Source organism: Dipodomys ordii, unplaced genomic scaffold (assembly GCF_000151885.1).
Source record: "Dipodomys ordii isolate 6190 unplaced genomic scaffold, Dord_2.0 Scaffold89, whole genome shotgun sequence".
NCBI classification, from domain to species: domain Eukaryota; kingdom Metazoa; phylum Chordata; class Mammalia; order Rodentia; family Heteromyidae; genus Dipodomys; species Dipodomys ordii.
Window position 1 is genome coordinate 2,727,995 of NW_012267305.1, and position 18,587 is coordinate 2,746,581.

The following is an 18,587-nucleotide window of genomic DNA, read 5'->3' on the forward strand; positions in this document are numbered from 1 at the left end:
GTGCATGTATATACATGAATCTACATCAAATTAGGTAAATGATCTAAAATGAGTGCAATTTTAAAATAAGTTTATAAGCTTTTGCTGTCTTAAAAATTAGAGGTACCTCTGTAGCCGCCCATATCCAATTTCATACTACAAGGTGATGTAAGACTCAATACTCCACCCAGTTCTATTAACACTTTATGTTGAATCATGGTGGGACCAAATGTGTATGTAGCTCATCTATTTCATCTGGATAAGAGCTCAGGGCCTTAAGTCATCATTTTCTTCTTGGCCACCATTTCCAGCTAGCCCATACATCATCAGGTAGCCTGCACTCCAGCACCACCCTGTCATACCTTATAATTGGGACTTATACCAGCAGTCCTGAATGTATTAATGCAAATTTCTCCTCTTCCCTCTTTCTGTTCTCATCTCCAATAATGCTAAGCTCTCTCTCCCTAGAAATCCTCTCCTACTTTATCTGTTCTTCACTTGACCAACCACTCTATCTTTATTTCTTTACAAAAATGTTTCTTTTCTCTCCTTTTGGACTCTACACTCATCGAGGATAATAACCTTTATCAGATTGACTTTTTTCAGGTTTATTTTTAATTCCTTAGCCTATTGCAGTTCCAAGAATGCTGTACATATTAAGTAAATATTCGTTGGATGAATAAACGAATAATGTGTTAACATCGTGGTCAGAAATATCTTTCTGGCCATTTGTCATTTTCAATAATGAAACCATGATATCTCCAAGATGGATTGGCTCTTAAATAAAATAGTAAGTTCCTAAGCTGAGTAGATTCAGATCCAAATTTGTGAAAGACAACCACCACATTTATAATGTTAACATGTTAAAGGAAGTATTTTGAGTTTCACAACTGGAGTCTCTCTCTCTCTCTCTCTCTTTCATCTCTCTCTCTCCCTTCTCAGTAACAGATGTCAACCTTGGTTAGATTCATCTCAATTTATTAGTGCATGGCTTTTAGCCAAAAGCAATTCACATTTTTAGAAGTGTACTATCACATATGTCTTAATAACATAAATGTGTTTTTTTAATGTATGTGATACGTCACATATGGTAGGAGAAATTTGTATCTCTCTTAGGTCTTGCTGTCACAATTAAATCTTAGATATGATTACTACAGAAATTTACCATACAAGTAGAAAAGGCTCTCCTTCCAACACATTACAGTTTTGTGGTTTTTAACATCATAATTAAGCTTTGTTGCCAGTGTGGTTCTAGTATATTGAGAAATCTGCCAGACATAATATGCCAGACATCTCTTGTCCCAATCATCTTAAGAACACTGACTTTTGAATCTTAACCTGAGGTAATATTTAATATTCAGCATAATGTTATTAGTGTATCCAGGTACATTATGTGCTTACTTTCCTGAGGTATATATTTAGTTTCTCTCTAATATGGGGTATAATTAATAAGTATCATAGATTTCCTTTGGTGAGGAAAGAAGCTTATAACCAGGAAGGTATTAAAAATGAGTTGAACAAGTAGTTGAGGGGCACTAGAGAAGGGGAGGTAAAACTTTAAAGAGGAAAACATATAAACTAAGTGGATATTGGAGGTGATTTGCCCTTACCCCAATTGAAAAGTACTTAATCTTACAACTGAAAGTAACAGAATTTCAGAAAATGCATATGCTTCTTGCAATCTGTACACAATTGGGAAGCCTAGTGGCATGCTCAACATAGATTTTTACTGGTTTCTAAGGCATCCTGGCCATCAATGGATCATATATCTATTGGATGTTTTAGGAAGCTAGTGTCTGCTCAGAATGAGGTAAAATAACATCCCAAGAAAAGTCCTGAATAGACAATAAGGGCTCACTACAAGTGTATCCATTGTTTTGACGACAAAAAAGAGAAAGTGTTGATTAGTTTAACCTTTAGTGTCATGAAAAGGCTTAGTGCCTTTTCAACCTGACTTGATAGACCAGTAGCCAGCAAACTTTCCTTACAAGGTGCCAGATGGTAAATGTGTTTGCTTCTGCATACTACAAAAATCTCCACGACAAATATTCCACTCAGCCATTATGCCATAAAAGCAGCCACAGATAAGATGGAAGTAAGTGAGTATGGCTGAGTTACATTAAAAATTTCTGTATACATACTGACATGTAATATTCTTATTTTGATTTCCAACCATTTGCCAAAATCTACACCAAGCGACTATATAAAATCACAGTAATGAACATCTTCACTAATCTATGTTCAGGCTTGAATTATTAGTGATGCCACCAGAACTTGATTTTTTTTTTAGTAAGTTGTGCAAACTTTCCATTACAAACTCCAAATGGAACCAATGTTAATTCTTTTAAGAACTAGGTTACAAGCAAAGCAGATGGAAAGAACTAGAGCAACGTAGAAACATTTTTATGCAAGATATAAGTAAAAAAAAAAGAAAGAAACAGACACTTGTTGATACGGGCATTTTAAACACACAATGTGACAGTTTACTAGTAAAGTAGAACTACCAATGCTATTAAGCCTCCAGGTCATTTTTCTAGAAGGACTTTTTATGCGACATGTATCTGATAAGCTTGTGTTCATTCATTCAGAAAACATGGATTGATCCTTTGCATTATTAGGAGATCTCAGCACAGTGTATGTAACCAAAATTTTCTGGCAGGTTATCAGAAATGACAAGAAGATCATTACAAATAAAACGTTCAAAAGTCTTTGTCTATGCTGTCAGACAGTTTTAATGGTGTAGAGTTTCTGTCCCAGAGCTGAGGTTATAGGGAAGCCTTTCTTAAAATGCTGCACAAGCTGGGTGCTGGTGGCTTATACCTGTAATTCTAGCTATTCAGGAGGCTAAGATCTGAGGATCGTGGTTCAAAGCCAGCCTGGGCGGGAAAGTCCGGGAGATTCTAATCTCCAATAAACCACTAGAAAACCGAAATTGGTGCTGTGGCTCAAGTGGTAGAGCACTTGCCTTGAGCTATAAAGCTGAGGGATAATGCCCAAGTCCGGAGTTCAAGCCCCATGACTGACAAAAAAAGAAAAAAAATGCTGCACAAGTTGGTTCACTACTGTAAGTACAAATGGAGCAGTATAGGAAAACTAACACTTAGAACACTACCTTCAATAACTGGAAGACAATTCTAAATAGTTACCACTTAGTTATGATTTACCTTTATCACTAAGCAGCCTATCAAATATATTTCAATGTAGAAAGCTTCATAACCCTTTAACTCTTTCAGTCTTCCTGTCTTCTTTTTAAAACATCCCTTAACATGTTAGAGATTAGATAGACGCTGCAGTACAAATTAAAAATATTAGACGCTGCAGTACAAATTAACAAGAACTTATATGCAGTACAATGATAAGATTATAGGCTCAAATGCTCACAAAGGAACAAAAATAGAGAACTGGTCCCACTTCTGATGTATCAGAGCCCAGTGTTGATGGGTTTTCCTGTGCAGGCAAAGATGGAATTTGGGTTTTACTTCCTATTAGGTGAGCTTAAACATGGATCCATTTGTCCCACTGACAATCTAGATTCATGTCCCCTCAGCCCCTGCCCCACCCTATTGTGACCTGAGGCACTTATTGGCATGCAGACAGACTGGAAGGAAGAAGTGCAGTTGTGCAGAAGGAAGATCATTAATGGCCCACCCAGGGACTAAAGCCCTGGCCCTGGCTTCATTAACACTGCTCTCTAATCCAACAGCTCTCTAGCTACACACTCATAGCGGAGGAGCCTTCAGGGCATAAGGACAAAAAAAATAAGAAATCAGGCTGCAGAGAAAATTTCAACCCCAAGCAAATAATCCAATGAAAACTTCCTGGTAAAAAATATTTCCATAGGAACACTACATCACATACTTTCAAACTGCAGATGCACCTCCCAAGGCTACAGAGGCTTGATAGAGGATATGAAATGACCTAAGAAAAACTAAAGTCAAATAAGAAGTGCATAATACCCTTTAGAAAAATCTGTTAGGGCTTGGATTTAATGGTGTGCTCAATACTACTCTCATGCCATGAAAAAATTCTTTCTTGTACCCACCACAAGCAGCTTTCTTAGTTTTCAGCATTATTTGATCCATTCTCTCAGAAACTTAAAAAAAATCAATACAGTCTCCCTTTCAGCATTTGATATCACACATAATGATAGTTGATTAGCAAAAAAATCACATATGCTTCTCAGATATGTAATATTACTCGACCTATAATAAGCCAGCAAATAGAGCAAGTCTATCATTGGTCACATGTGACAAAATAGTGTTCCTTCTTAACTTGAAAGTCTCCCTTCTGGAAGAGACAGAATGTGTCAGATGCTTATTTATAATTTAAGATTGTTTCATAAAATGCCTTAGAATTAGCCCTTAGTTAGCTGACAAATGCTCAGTTAAATATATTTTTATGAGCTTTTCATGAACAGAGTAGTGAAGCATTGGTGCCAAGGTGAAAAATCTCCCCATGCGGGAGGAGATCACTTGGCATACTTTTAGCCATTTACATGTCTGTCATAGGTCCAAGGTTTGCAATTAAAAATGTAATCTGTTTAGCATGTGCAAAACCCAATGGCTTCAAGTAGTATTCATTGAAAATGAGTCTAATAGTATTTGGCAGCTATTTGTGGAGGGCACATATTAATTTATGTAAACTGGGTGCAACTTGGGGCACTATCTCATTGGGGACACAGGGAAATACACAAGTTGGTCTTTGCTCACTAGGGGTTGGGTTTTCTTTTGCTTGGTTTGTTGTTGAACTAAATTGTCATGAACTGAGATCATGTCAAAATTGAAGTCTCTTCTGTGACCTTATTTTTTTATATGCACACAGCTCACTAAAATTAACAATTTCAGCTAATAAAAATGTACTTACTTCACAGGATTATTCTTAGGTTTTGCCTTTTCAACAGCCTGTGAATAGAAGAAAAACATGCAATTAGACAACATTAGCCAGGCATAATTTTTGCAACTACTAACCAAAATAATCAACAGTATAAAATGCTCTTCAGAAACACAAGGAGCTAACTGAAGAAGGCTACTGGAGATAAGCAGAGTGGAAACCTAGAAAGAGCAATGGTCTTTTCCCAGAGAATGGCGTTACCTGTGTTAGTGAAGCTTTCAAACATAGACAAGCATTGTCAGGACTTCTGATAAAGTCCAGCAGGGGTTATTCAAGTGGGCCCTTGAGTGCTCAAGTTGATCCTCCCGGCCTACCTTCCACTTTTACCTCACACAACTTAAGTCCGACTGAGTTGGAACGACAATGTGGGATGGCAAGTGCATAGGAATGGTGTAGTCCTATCCCAGACTTCAGTGTGCATTTCCCAAGTCACTTGTACTAGCAGACACACAAAAGGATAAGAAACCACCTAATACTGAGAGCAACTTTCTCCTATGGAATCTTTAAGAAAACACACACCAGATCTTGAAATGAGGAAATATCTGGGCTCTCAGCCTGCGTCACCTTAGCCATGAAGCCTGGTTCCAGTTTCTTGCTGAACCCATTGATCTGTGTACAGTCCATTTATCATTCATGAAAAGAGCTAGTGATCTTCACAGTATATTAGAAGAAACAACTCAGATCATCTGTCAACAGCCCTCTTATTTCTGTTTCCCTCTCCACAGGGATTTCATCTCCTTCGATTCTTGTGGAATTAAAATGTTGCTAAGCAACACAGCTGGGGGCGCTGATGGCAGAATGGCTACAGTCTATCAAACTGTTTAAGCACCTGGAGGGTTTAGTGATGATTTTTTTTTCATATTTCTCAAGCATAATTATGTAATCAGAACCAAACTTGTATTCCCCTAGACTTTTTCAGGCTATAGAAATAACATTTAATATGGAGAGCATTGAAGCAGTTTGACAACCTCACACTTGTTTAGTACCTTTAAAAATATGGATTAAGTGATTTTACATTGTGAATTTTGGAGGTAGTGGAGGTACGTACGAGCTAAGGGGAAGGGATGCAGATGTAAATAAGAATGTAAAGGTAATTGCCTCTTAACACAGAAAATACATAAGCATACACTACGCATCATCTTACAAGTGCTAAGAGATTCAGCATTCTGAATCCCTCTGTGCCTACCAACCCCATGAACTTAATAGCAATAAAAAGATGATACACTTCCCAAGTTTACACATTGGAGTCAGAAATGTAAGTTTTTCTGATTTATTAAGTCTCAGGTTCTGTTGTTAGATAAATAGCTATTAATATTTGGGCACTTTCTTTGGCTTGGTAGATAGGAATCATTTTCTCACCATCTGTGTGAGGTTGAATTTTGGCAAGTGTTAGAATAAGAAGAAAGCTGGGGAATGAGGGAACAGATGAAAATGAGTAAACAAGAAATGTGTATCTGGCTGCTTTAAATCACCTGTCATCTATATGTACAATATGAAAGCTAGTCTATGTAGAGGATGCTACCACCACTCTCTATATCGATTCTGCCAGATTACATGGAGAAAGGAAGAGGTTGATGCTTACCAGAATCAGCTTACCTGGAGTACTGCTGCTCAATCTACACAGGCACACATACTCACATCTGCCTTTTATTACCATGTTTTCTCCCCCAAATTTGAGTGTTTTAGAATAAGAATCAGTATGGATTTTGGACACATCACTGTCAAAATGATATAAATTTACTTTTTCTTTCAATCTCCCGAAATTCAAACAAATATTTTCTAGAAGACTGAGGTTATCATAAAATAATGGGGAGCATGTTCAAGTACTTTCCCTTTAAAGTATGCTGGATATGATGAGCATGGTTCTGGCAGAAGATGGGAGGAGAGAAATTAAAGTGACATTGCTTAACCTAGCTTTGATTCAGACACATGCTTTTCGAAAATGACCTCTCCATATTTTAGACCTATTAGACCCAGTTCTTTTTCTGTGATCAGGAAGAACATTATTACGTTTGAACCTAGTTTCTTAGAGCCATTTCTCTTTTTATACAGCTATCATAGGAAAATAAGTTCAAATTATTTTTTTTCTAGGTTGCTTGGCTATTGATTAAAGCTGTCTATGCAGATAAGTTTACTTTTCTTTGGAAATTAACTTACAATCATTCTGACATCATCACAGCTGTAGTCAGCTCTACTAATGTCATCCTCCTGCATGCTTATAACCATGAATTTCCTGACTAAATAGTGACAGGGAGCTTCAGTTAGACGAGGCACAGGTTACGATTTATCTTCTTCATTTCTACCACAATTATATATACTATTGTGTTCAGAGACTTTGAAAAAATAAAGTTTTGGGTATAAATGATATATGCCTTTAAGGCATAAAAGAAGCAGTCTACAAATTATACAAGAAGCAAAATTCCCACCCCCTTTGGAAGAAGGGACTTGAGAATATAATCCTGTTTCAGATACATTTGGTCCAATCTGAGACCACACACCAAATGAGGCAAATTAAAAGGAAATGAAATGGTGTAACTTGAAAAGCATTAAGAAGGTAATATATTGAGATTATACCTACATTCAAGTTGAAAATCATACAATAAAGTAATTTAAAAGAATTGAAAAGTGGAGAGCAGAGAGTTTACAGTTATACTACTCTAATTTATTATGTCTATAGGCTTTGAAAAGCCTGTTTTGTGCCCTGCTTACTAACATGATTCTTATCTCAACATGGAGGTACTGCTCATGTAAGGAAGGATGATGATGGAAATTACAATGTGAAAAAACACATTTTAACAGGTCGTCATGAGAGTCACTAGGCTGTAGTAGAAGATGCCATGTTTAAATATTTAAAACCTGAGTTCAAGTCCCAGTTTTACTACTTATGGCACTGGCAAAGTACTAACACTTCTGAATCTAATGGAGGGGTACATATGATCAAGGTCTACTGTGTGAATGGATGGAAATTTCATAAGGAGAGTTTCTTATTTTTAGTTAATAACCATCAGTATCAAAGATAAAATACAAGCCAGGCATTGGTGGTTCACACCTGTAATCCTAGCTACTCTGGAGGCTGAAATCTGAGGATTGTAGTTCAAAGGCAGCCCGGGCAAGAAAGTCCGTGAGACTCTGATCTACAATTAACTACCAGAAAACTTGAAGTGACACTGTGGCTCAGGTGGCAGAGTGCTAATCTTGAGCAGAAGAACCTAGGCCCAGAGTTCAAGCCCATGACCGACCAAAATAAAATACAAAAGAATAAATAAAATAATAACAGAAATTAATAAGCATGAAGACAATCTTTCCTGTAAATTCTATATCAAGGGTAATTGTACTCAACATTGGTGCCTGGTTTGAAAACTGCAGGATGTTATGCAAATGCCATATACCTCTATTATGACTGTCTCCTGACAAGATGTTGGCATAAGGGATTTTTACAGTATGATTGTGGGGGAAGGATAGGAAACCTCTTTTGCCAAGGGCAATTTGGATATTTATATCAGTATTCACAGGCTATATACAACTATCAACACAGGCAAATAGCTGTGGACAGCTGATGAGACACTTACCAGGAACATACATGTTTAGCATACATGTCTATCCCATCATGAAGCAAATGATTTCATGGGCTGAATAGATTTGCGCATCCCCTACCCTTGGATGGGTTTACTGACTATGGCTAGGTTATATACAATATCAAACCTACATAGTTTTTGCAATGCAATTTAGAGGTATTGATATGATCTTCTCTTCCTATCAGGAGTAGTTCTAGACAGAAGCAGAATTTATGGAGGATTTTAATGTGCAGAAACACACTTTAAAAATGCTTATAGGCCAGCAGCAGAGAGTCCTAAAGAATTAAAAAGGCTTATTCTATTAATGCTTTTGGAGGTTGGTGGTAGAGGAGTAAGGAACCTGAGATGGGGGTGTGGAGCACAAGCACATGTGTATACACTAACATTTTCTTTCTTCCTTTTCTCCCTTCCTCCTTCATTTGTTCAACCTTCCCGCCTTCCCTCCCTCCCTCCCTTCTTTCTTTTCTTTTTTCTTTCCTTCCTTCCTTTTTCCTTTCTTTCTTTCCTTCCTCCATCTCTCTCCTTTTTCCACCCTCCTTCCCTCATTCCTTCTCTCCTTCCCTTCCCCTTCCTCTCTCTTTGTCCTCCTTCCCCTTTTTTCTCAAAAGAAGTACAGAATGATTAATTCATATTTTCCAGTGATTCCTCCTTTAAGAGCTCCTCCTCCCAGATTTACTTTACACTAATATTTATCCTTGAGGATGAAGAGGTCTTGAGAATCCTATTCTGGGCAAGCTCCTTTCATGACGGGACATTTTGAGAAACTGCATGCCAGGAAGAAAGTTCTTCTCTGATACTAAGGAGTGTTTATGAGCTGGTTCCACGCTCATTACCAGCACTGTACTGTTCAAGATACCCTGCTAAGCAGCAAATTTATTTCCACAGGAGGGACGATAAGGCTAAGGACAGACTCATAGTTGCTCATTCATTAAATCTATCTTGCTAGAAATAAGAACTTTTTCTTTTATAAAGACAATCCTTGTGCTGAACTGAAGCTAAAGTGGCTCATCAATCATGCTGCATTATAAGAATGGCACAAGTAACACTATCATCAAAAACAAGAAAGAAAGGAGGAATGTAAGTGGCTATCTACTGAGTTTTATCATCAGAACATACATGAGACTTTAACAGGAAAAAATGCTTCACTACACGTTTTGTGTGTAATGATCAAACTTTACAAGGCTTTGGCAAGGTAATTCTCAGTGATTGTATGTCACTAATTGAACAGACTTGTATACTACACTTAGAGAAAATTTAAGAATCTTTTCTGCTTCTCAGAAATAAGCACTGAATAGTTATATCCAGACTTACTGCCATGTTCTCCTCCTGAAATTTACAAAAAATAAACTTGGTGAAATGTGGTTCCTGTATGCTAAACTTGTCAAAGTGAGAAGTTCAATAGTCTAGAAATATTACACAACTAAACTCACTTTACAAGGCTAGGTATAAGATACTGTGTTTTTCCTTAATTAATAATCATGCTGTCAGTGGAGCCTAAAAATGTGATTTTTTAAATTTAGTTTAATCATCAAGTTGATGTTAACCCTCTCCCTCATTTTTCTGCCACTTTATTAGAATTGCTTTACATAGTTTTTACATTGCCTCCTTGTGTGTTTTAGTTTGGCATTCTACCAGCAAAAATATATAAGTTGAGTTCCTACAGTAGGTTTCTTGACAAAAAGGAAAAAAAGTCAGTCATACAGATAATTTCAGATAATTAAATATTAGGTAATATCAAACTAAGACAAAATAAAGAATTAATTTCATTTGCTTTGTTTTGTTCTAAACTTTCACATGGTAGTGGTATGAGCCCAGTTATATACTAATTTAGTCTAATGTATTGGTAAATTTCATTGATTACCTAAAGTCAAAAGAGATACTCCTCCATTAATAAATGAACTCATCATTAGGGTATTCAGAATGTCTAAAATCAGAATATCTAAAATCAGAATGTCTAAAATCAATAGCCACAGATTTGGTCAAATCAATTAAAGAGATATATGCTAAGTACAGTTGCCCAAATATAAAAATGAATTGCTTAATAATTACAGTTTCAAATAGTTATCATTGGAATGACTATAATAAGAGAGACGTAGGCTGTGGCAGTAAGCACACACAAGACAGGATAGCAAATTAGAAGGAGAAAGTATTAGTCAATATTTTGTAACAACTGGATGCCAGCTTGCATATCTGACTTTACAATCTTTATGAAAACAACATTCAAAATTGTGCTTTTTAAAACCCTTATGCTTAGAATACATAGAAATAGGCCTATACTATATCTAAAGGAGACAGGAAGAGAATTTTGGAAGAGATTAGGACTAGGAGTTTGCTCCAGGTAGAAGAAACTGTCTTGTACCAATAGTCATTCAATAAACATGTACTAGATAATCAAATCAGAAATGACAGGACAGTCTGAGAGACCTGAACACTGCATACCATGTATGAAAAATGCCTCGGAGGACTCACGGTCCAAACAACTAGAATTAAAAGTCTCTGATAGAAGACTTGAGCTGCAGGCTCACATGCCTTTGGATCTAGCCTGTCACTCAACATGAGGCTCTATTCATGATGCAAACATGAGGCAGTCTGTAGTGTTATTCCCTGAGTCCATTTCCCATCTTGCTTGCTTGCAAAAAGTATCCTTTCGGGGCTGGGAAGGTGGCTCAGTGGTAGAGTGCTTGCCTTGCATGGATGAGGCCCTGGATTCGATTCCTCAGCACCACATAAACAAAAAGAAAAAAGCCGGAAGTGGTGCTGTGGCTCAAGTGGTAGAGCGCTAGCCTTGAGCTGAAGAGCTGAGGGACAGCGCCCAGGCCCAGAGTTCAGGCCCCACGACCGGACCCCCCCCCAAAACAAAACAAAACAAAACAAAACAAAAAAACTATCCTTTCTAAGTCTTCCTATAGCAAATGCCTCGTTTGGTGCTCATTACCCCTTGCCACTTCTCTACTGTGCCTAGTTTTATTTCTTTTTGTGCTCTGTTGTAAGGTGAGAATCTCTTTGAGGATCCAGTTAGATCACATTTCTCCTTTTTAGGATTTGAGCTGGGGTGTACCTCAGAGCAAGACCCTGAATTTGAATCTCAAAAAAAATTCTTTACTAGCTTCCTTTTATTAATTAAAACCTATTCTAACTTCACTCACCCTCCCATTTAAGAGCCTGCCATAGCCATAGATGATTGAATAGCCACTATATAGCAGGTCCTACTTACCCCTGCATGAATACTTCACTAACATGGCAGCCAGTTTCTAGAATTTGGCTCAAGATGATATGACACCAGGATTCAGAAATGATGTTTCCCATAATGGCTTCATGGTGGCTGTTGTGCTACACAAAAAGTCCTTTACCAAGATCCATCTGTCAACTAGCAATTTCTTTTATAACTAAACTTTGGACTTTAACTAAGTGAAAATTTACCATCTTTAGTACACAAACATATTCCACTCATCAAAGTCAGCTGTCAACACCAATCATCCTCTAAATGGAGTGAAAGGTGATGAAATGAGATATGGCCTGAACCTGTATAGTTCCTCCACTACAGAGGGTGACATAAGTGGAATTTGCTCATTGTTTCCTTGGGGTTTGTAGATTTGAAAATTCACTTTTCTTTCCCCCAACCATTCTCTTGCATGTGATGATAGGAGAACACTTATTGTCACTTCAAAAATTGAGGAGTTTTCATAGTGCCTAGTAAATATTCAATGATGTGAGTATTCAAAACATACATGGGAGCACCTGATGTGAATGTGACTTTACCACTAGTATACTACTATATCCAGCCTTTTGTTCTTCTGAAGCACATTATGCTCTGGGTAAAGAGGCTATATCAATTATTCTCCATATGCCAAGTACTAAATGACTGTTTTGTATCTCTTTCCTTATTGGCAAAATTAGAAAACTGGAGTAAAGATTTTTTTGTGGTCATTTAAATGTCTGGTATGCTATACTTTAATACAAATAAGAAATAATTCACAAGCACATTTATGGTTCGTGGCTAAACAGTAATCCTAATGCTATTTCCATTAGCAAAAAATAAAATAAAATAAGCTTTTGCAAACTTGTTAATTTTTGGGCAAATGTTCTTAAGTCTTTTATGAAAAATATACTATGTGTAAGATGAGTTATAGGGTTCTACATACTCTGGAAATTTTTCTTGTGCTAATATTGAGACCTGAACTCAGGACCTCCAGTTCTCACTGGACATTTTTGCCCAAGATTGGTGCTTTACCACTTGACCCATATGTCCACTTGCTTTTTACTGGTTAATTGCAGTTAAAAGTGTCACAGACTTTTGTGCCTGAATTGTCTTTGAGCCTTAATCCTCAGATCTAAGCCTTCTTAGTATCTAGGATTATAGGTGTGAGCCATCAGAGCCCAACAAGTTCTGCTATTATTTGCTTATCCACTTGTGTTCTGAATGGCAATCCTAGACTGATAGTTAATCTCAAATTTGCACAGCTTGTCTGTTTACTTACAAAGCTTACTCTCTTTGCTCTTGATATATGAATAGAAAAGTAAATGTGACTGTTTAAGAATGAGGCAAATTCTGCTTTCATTCAGAACAAGATCTTTGGTGTTTAAAGCCTGTCCAGTAGCTTTTCACACTGACGGTAGATATTTAGGGTAGGGGGAGCAAGGCAAGCATGACACCTAAACCAAAACATCAGGAAATTTTTCAAAGAAAGTATATAAATTCCAAAATTCATGCATTTTTAATTTAGAAAAGTGTTTTATTACACAGCATTTACTGGAGATGTGCATATTTCTGTAAGTATATTTTAGAATGCTGATTAAACTCGAAAGATTAGAAGCTTCCAATAAACTTAGGCACACATGGTATATTTTTCCAGAGCTTGCTTACTAATGACTCTAAAAGGCAACGTCCAGATTTAAACCATGTATGAAAATCAATAGTAAGGAACTGAAGAGGTCTACAGAAAGAAAACGAGGATTGGATCAAGCAGAGTACAGTGAGACTAGAGAGAGGATCATGTGTAGCTATTTCTTCCAGCTCAAGGTCAGTGTAAAGGGCAACAAGGTAATGCTTCTTCTTTCTGGCAGTTGAGTTCAAATGAGAATGTAGAGAGACATCCCTTAGTTCCTCCAGGTGGCTGATACTGCTACTACTGTCATCTTCAAAAAGGCAAATATATGCTGTGTTCACATCGTGAATGAAAAGAGTGTGGTCATCCCTGTCATATGTGAGACTTATCTATTCAGACATAATGGATCACGCCCATTCTTGTTTCTCTATATACACCTTCACTGTTATCTGATAAGGTCCTGGGGAGAAAAGGGCTAAGCCAAGCAAAAGAGTCCATGGCTTTACAAAATCAAAATACTCACAGATGGATGATTCGTAAAGTGTGGTGGACATTAGCCAGTATTTGGACATTACTATGAGATAAACACAGCACATAAAAACATTTAGGCTCCTATGCATCTTGGTATGCTATGCTCAAGGCATTCTATTATATAGAGATTACAAGTCAAACTATTTGGTAGTAAAAGCAGAAGATGTAATTCAGCATGTAGACTTCTGAATAGTCACAGACTTGCTGCAAGATTATTAAAAATCACATTGTACAAGCCTGAAGCAGTATCTTATTAATACGGACTCTATGCTAATACAGCCAAATGGAAAACACAGTCTTGGGAATATGAAGGCCAATGTTATTCTATTAACCTTATATGTTATCCTATTTACTTTCTGTCTTTAATGAATAAATTAAAATATCCTATCATCCTCTAATTACTGGGCAGTTTGAATATGACAATGTATGGATTTTGTTCAGTTACATTCTGGAATCTTAACAGCTCCAATGCTATCATTTTGTGGGGGTTTTCAATGAAAGCCATGACAGATAAACTGTTTACATTAAAAGACTCTATCAAAGATGTTTTGCCCCCGCTTTCATCCTAATCCATCTGCTGTTTCTCTAGCTCTGACAGGCTGACCTCTCTTGCTGTGTGTGCCAAATTGATGTCATTACTGAAGAGGCCTTCCCTAGCCTTTCTGCTGATAACAAAGTAAATGGAAATGTGGCAAAACCTTGGGGAAGTAACAACTTGTTTGGCGTGATGAGGGAGAATGGTAGCTACAAAATAGGAACCTTTACAGCAGGGGAGGGTATCTGTAGTCACAACTAATATATTCACTACAAGATAGCAACTTGAAAAGAGTCAGCTTATATGCAGCCAAATAATGTATTGCATTTTTTTCATGAGAAAACTTTCGACTATCAATTAAGCTTGTCTAATGAATTGAAAGTCCAATGTGTTTCATAGATGTAAGGATTACATCTCAAACCTTTCAGAATATTCAGGTGTTCAGCTGTTTTGTAACACACATCAGTCGCTGGTCTGACAAAAAGGACAGCAACAGCAGCAACAACAATCAACCAACCAGGAACACTAAAAACCCCACAGTTGTTTCATGTATAAAACCAAAGCCCAAAACCTGGATTAAAATGTGTTTTGTGAGGTAGTTAAAGATCTACAGACAATAAAAATGAAATAAAACAGTGAAGTGAAGAGGAAGAACTAGAAGGCAATGTTTTTTCTTTAAATGGAACATGATTCAGTTGTATGGCTCAGCCACCAGCCTCCAGTTGGAAATCTCTAGTAGTATGCTTTGAATTAAGTACACATTTCAAAGAGTATCAGGATAATAGGCAGCTAAATAAATTTGGATACAACGAAGCTACAGCTACATACCGTCATATCCAGAACAAAACATTAGAACGCTTTTGTACTAAAACTTTGAATTGCTTGACTTTGGTTTTAAAGCATTGAATTACCACACCAAGCTTTATCTAAATTCCTTTGGCTAAGCTTGGTTACTAATTGAACATTTCCAGTCATACAAAAGATTTTCTCAACTTCTAAATGGTGAAATTAAATCATCTCTGGTTTTAGTCTAATTCATATTAATACAAAGGTGTTTTTAATATTAACATGCCGTAATGGTAGTTTCAAGTATTATCTATGTTTTTGTGACTTTTCTCTTTCTAAGCTCCCTGCTTTTAATGTCAATCTGAAATGACTAGGGCACGAGAGAGCCATGCTCTTATCTGACTGGGCGTTCACACCTGCGCACTGCAAACCATCTTCTGCTTGGAGCTGTGTAAATCTAATATTATGATCTCATTCAATGAAACACTTAAGCAGATTTTTACCTGGTCATATGAAAATTTGCTGGGAGGTAGTTTTACAGTTTGGGCACTACATATGTGAGAAGTCTTTTGAACAAGTCAAATTTTAGATAGCTCAAAACTTTAAAGACAACAATTTTAATAAATCTGTCAATACAATTTCTTTGTTTAAAAAACATTTGAGACTGATTAGGCTACATATATTGAAAGAAAAGCACAAGGTCTATATCTTTAGATCTTTTATTGAACTGCAAGCACAGCATCAATAACTGCTTCTCAGCTATAAATGAAAATTGATTCCAGGTTTAACTCCCCATTTTTAGGGGTTCCTTTAATCTCAAGAAACATAACAAGAAAAATTTCACCATAAGAAAAACATAAGGTTCAGTGTTATAAGATAGGTGTATTCAGAGAATGCAACATTTCCCACTCCCAAGAAGCCCCACCCCCTGAATCCAGCCACTCTTTAGCCAAAACGTCAGTGTAGTCATCACAAAACAACTGCCTGACTTGGAAGACTTCCTTGAAAATGACAATTCATTAAATGTTGCATAGAAAAGATCAGGGGTGGATTTATGTTTCTATGATGCCTGCAACAATGGCAGATTAAAAAGTAAAAATTCAATCATATGTTAATGAATATCATGTGACCCTACCATATCCCAGCCAGGCCATTAATATCCATTATTTTTTTCAGAAGAAAATCATTGCATTCTCTTTTTTTTTTACTAATATATATGTATTTGTTATTGTAAAGATACTGTACAGAGGGGTTACAGTTAAATGAGCAAGGTAATGAGCCCATTTCCTGTTGAGCATTGTTACCCCCTCCCATCATTACATTCTTTATGTTTACACCTACTTAATGGTAAACATTTTGTGTGATTCCTACACTATTCAGTAATTTGTAGTTCCAACATTAGCTTCAAATACTTATTGCTTTCCTATTTATGACTTGCATATGAAGGAGAAACAAGGGTAGGATAGTACCACCAAAGTGCCTTTAAAGTTTTTTCCAGGGTAGAACAGGAGGTGAAAAGGAGAAAGCAAGGACTCCAACCAGTGTATATGAGTTAATTGTGCACCAATATGAATCCTTTGGCTGAATTCTTTTAGCGACCTGTAATAACAATTCCTAGAGGAGTTGGTGCAATGTCACTGACAACTCAAGTAAAAAGTGGGCTGCTCATTTTTAGCAAGCATACACAGCAAGTCCCTAGGAAACAGTTGCAAAATTGGCTTAGCCTAGCACAGTACAGTCTGCACTCACACTGTGTTTGACATTAATACAGCATCCAACTTGCAAAAAGTGCAAGTTTTTACTATTACCAAAAAAATGCAAGCAATTCTTTATTCTTTTTCTGAAGGTCTAAGTACACCTAGAAGGATCCTACATTTGAGAATGATTTTCATAGAGAAAATACACAGGTATCATTGATACTGCATGCTGCCTTTCATAATCAAGAAGCTCAGTCTCAGTCCTGCCATAGGATTTGGTAGGAAACACTGGAAATACTTATAATGAAAGACAGAAGAAGACAAAGGCAACAGGAAGTTTTGCTAAATGCTTTCAGCCTGAAGGTTCATGTGAGCTGCAAGATGTAGGTTATTCATTTTCAGCTCTGCTGTGAAGTGGTACATCTGGGAACAGTGAATGGAACAGTCACATTTATATCTACATTAATGAATATGGGCTCTAAGCCTTACACTGGAGCCAGCAAATGACATTTAACCCAATGACAGTAAGTAGTACAAGAGGGGAAAAAAAAAGAAAGAAAATCTCCCTTGCTTATAGATGGCCAGTGTTTATATATGGCCTGCAGAGTGGCAGGGAAGGGGTTGAAAGCACTTCTAAAGAGCTCCACTTCTTATTTCTAATGAAACTGGGATCTTATTTGACCTGTTCCAGAATACCCATCTTTGCCTCTTCCCTTCTCTTATACAGAAACAAAGAAGAGAGGAGACTTGTCAAAATCAGTCCAGTCCCTTTTGCATAGCATTCCCCCACCCCAGGCCCAAATCCAGCCTCTAAGCTCCTCCTACCTGGTACAGCTCAGTAGCTGTGCACTGCGTGGTCAAGGTCTTCACAGGCTCAAGGTCATCCTCATCACTGCTCAGCTTCAGGTCATCCTCAAGCATCCTGCAGAGAAATCAGAGTGGCATTCACATTAAAAAGCATATTTTCTAAATCATGCTCAGATACATCTCACAACGAGCATAAAATATTGCAGCTACAATCTGACAGCTGCAATTCTGTCAAAGGTGCACAAGGAACCAAGATTCTTTCAACTAATTAGATATTTGAGCTCATATTTATGTCATACTCTGCACATATCTTCCCTCTCTATGTTCCCTTAAATCAAGGAAAGAAAGACTATTTCAGCATCTCCAGAGATGACTGGAGTCTATATATTTTGGCTACTAAAAGTACAATAAATGTACTGATCAATCACAGTGTCAGTGGGATGTGACATTGGGTCTCCTCGGGACAAGTGCTTTGAGTCTCTCAGGCAAGAACAGGAACGTGTCTTGGGTTGTAGTGGCTGTTGCTGAAGGCTGCTGTGGACCTCTGGATGATAGAGGCAAAAAGCCTAGTGAACTTCCATTGTCTCTTAATGCCCTCAGCTGCTGGGCAGTTCGATGGCCACCAAATTGCTACGTGAGAAATAGCTCCACATTACCCTCTTGATATTTGACTCATCTCTTCCAATAAAATTTGATCCAAGAGATGTAAACCTATGGTATGGGTAAGAAATGTTTCTTTCCTAAGGTAAGATACCTGAAAAATATGAGTAATCTGGATTTTTTGTGATGAACTAGCACTTTTAAAATTGTTTATTGGCAACCAAAGCCTTTTGCTTTGACAAAGGTATTAACTTCACCTGACATTCATTCCAAGTTTTAGCTAGAGCAGAAAGAGTACTTACTATGATCAAATTCCAGGCATACAGTTTTCAAAGAGCAATTAGTGTTTATAACTTAATTT

General features: G+C 37.1%; 1 protein-coding gene across 3 annotated transcripts in view; it reads right to left on the bottom strand.

The window, feature by feature from the left end:
* The window catches only part of Aff2 (AF4/FMR2 family, member 2), a 474,899-nt gene that overhangs the window by 84,171 nt on the left and 372,141 nt on the right, over positions 1–18,587 (bottom strand). For all 3 annotated transcript variants that reach the window (XM_013025945.1, XM_013025946.1, XM_013025944.1), the window contains 2 exons: positions 17,645–17,741; positions 4,843–4,880 (listed from right to left, as the gene is read on the bottom strand). In XM_013025945.1, the coding sequence (XP_012881399.1) occupies positions 4,843–4,880; positions 17,645–17,741 (135 nt within the window). The remainder of the gene's footprint in view (positions 1–4,842; positions 4,881–17,644; positions 17,742–18,587) is intronic.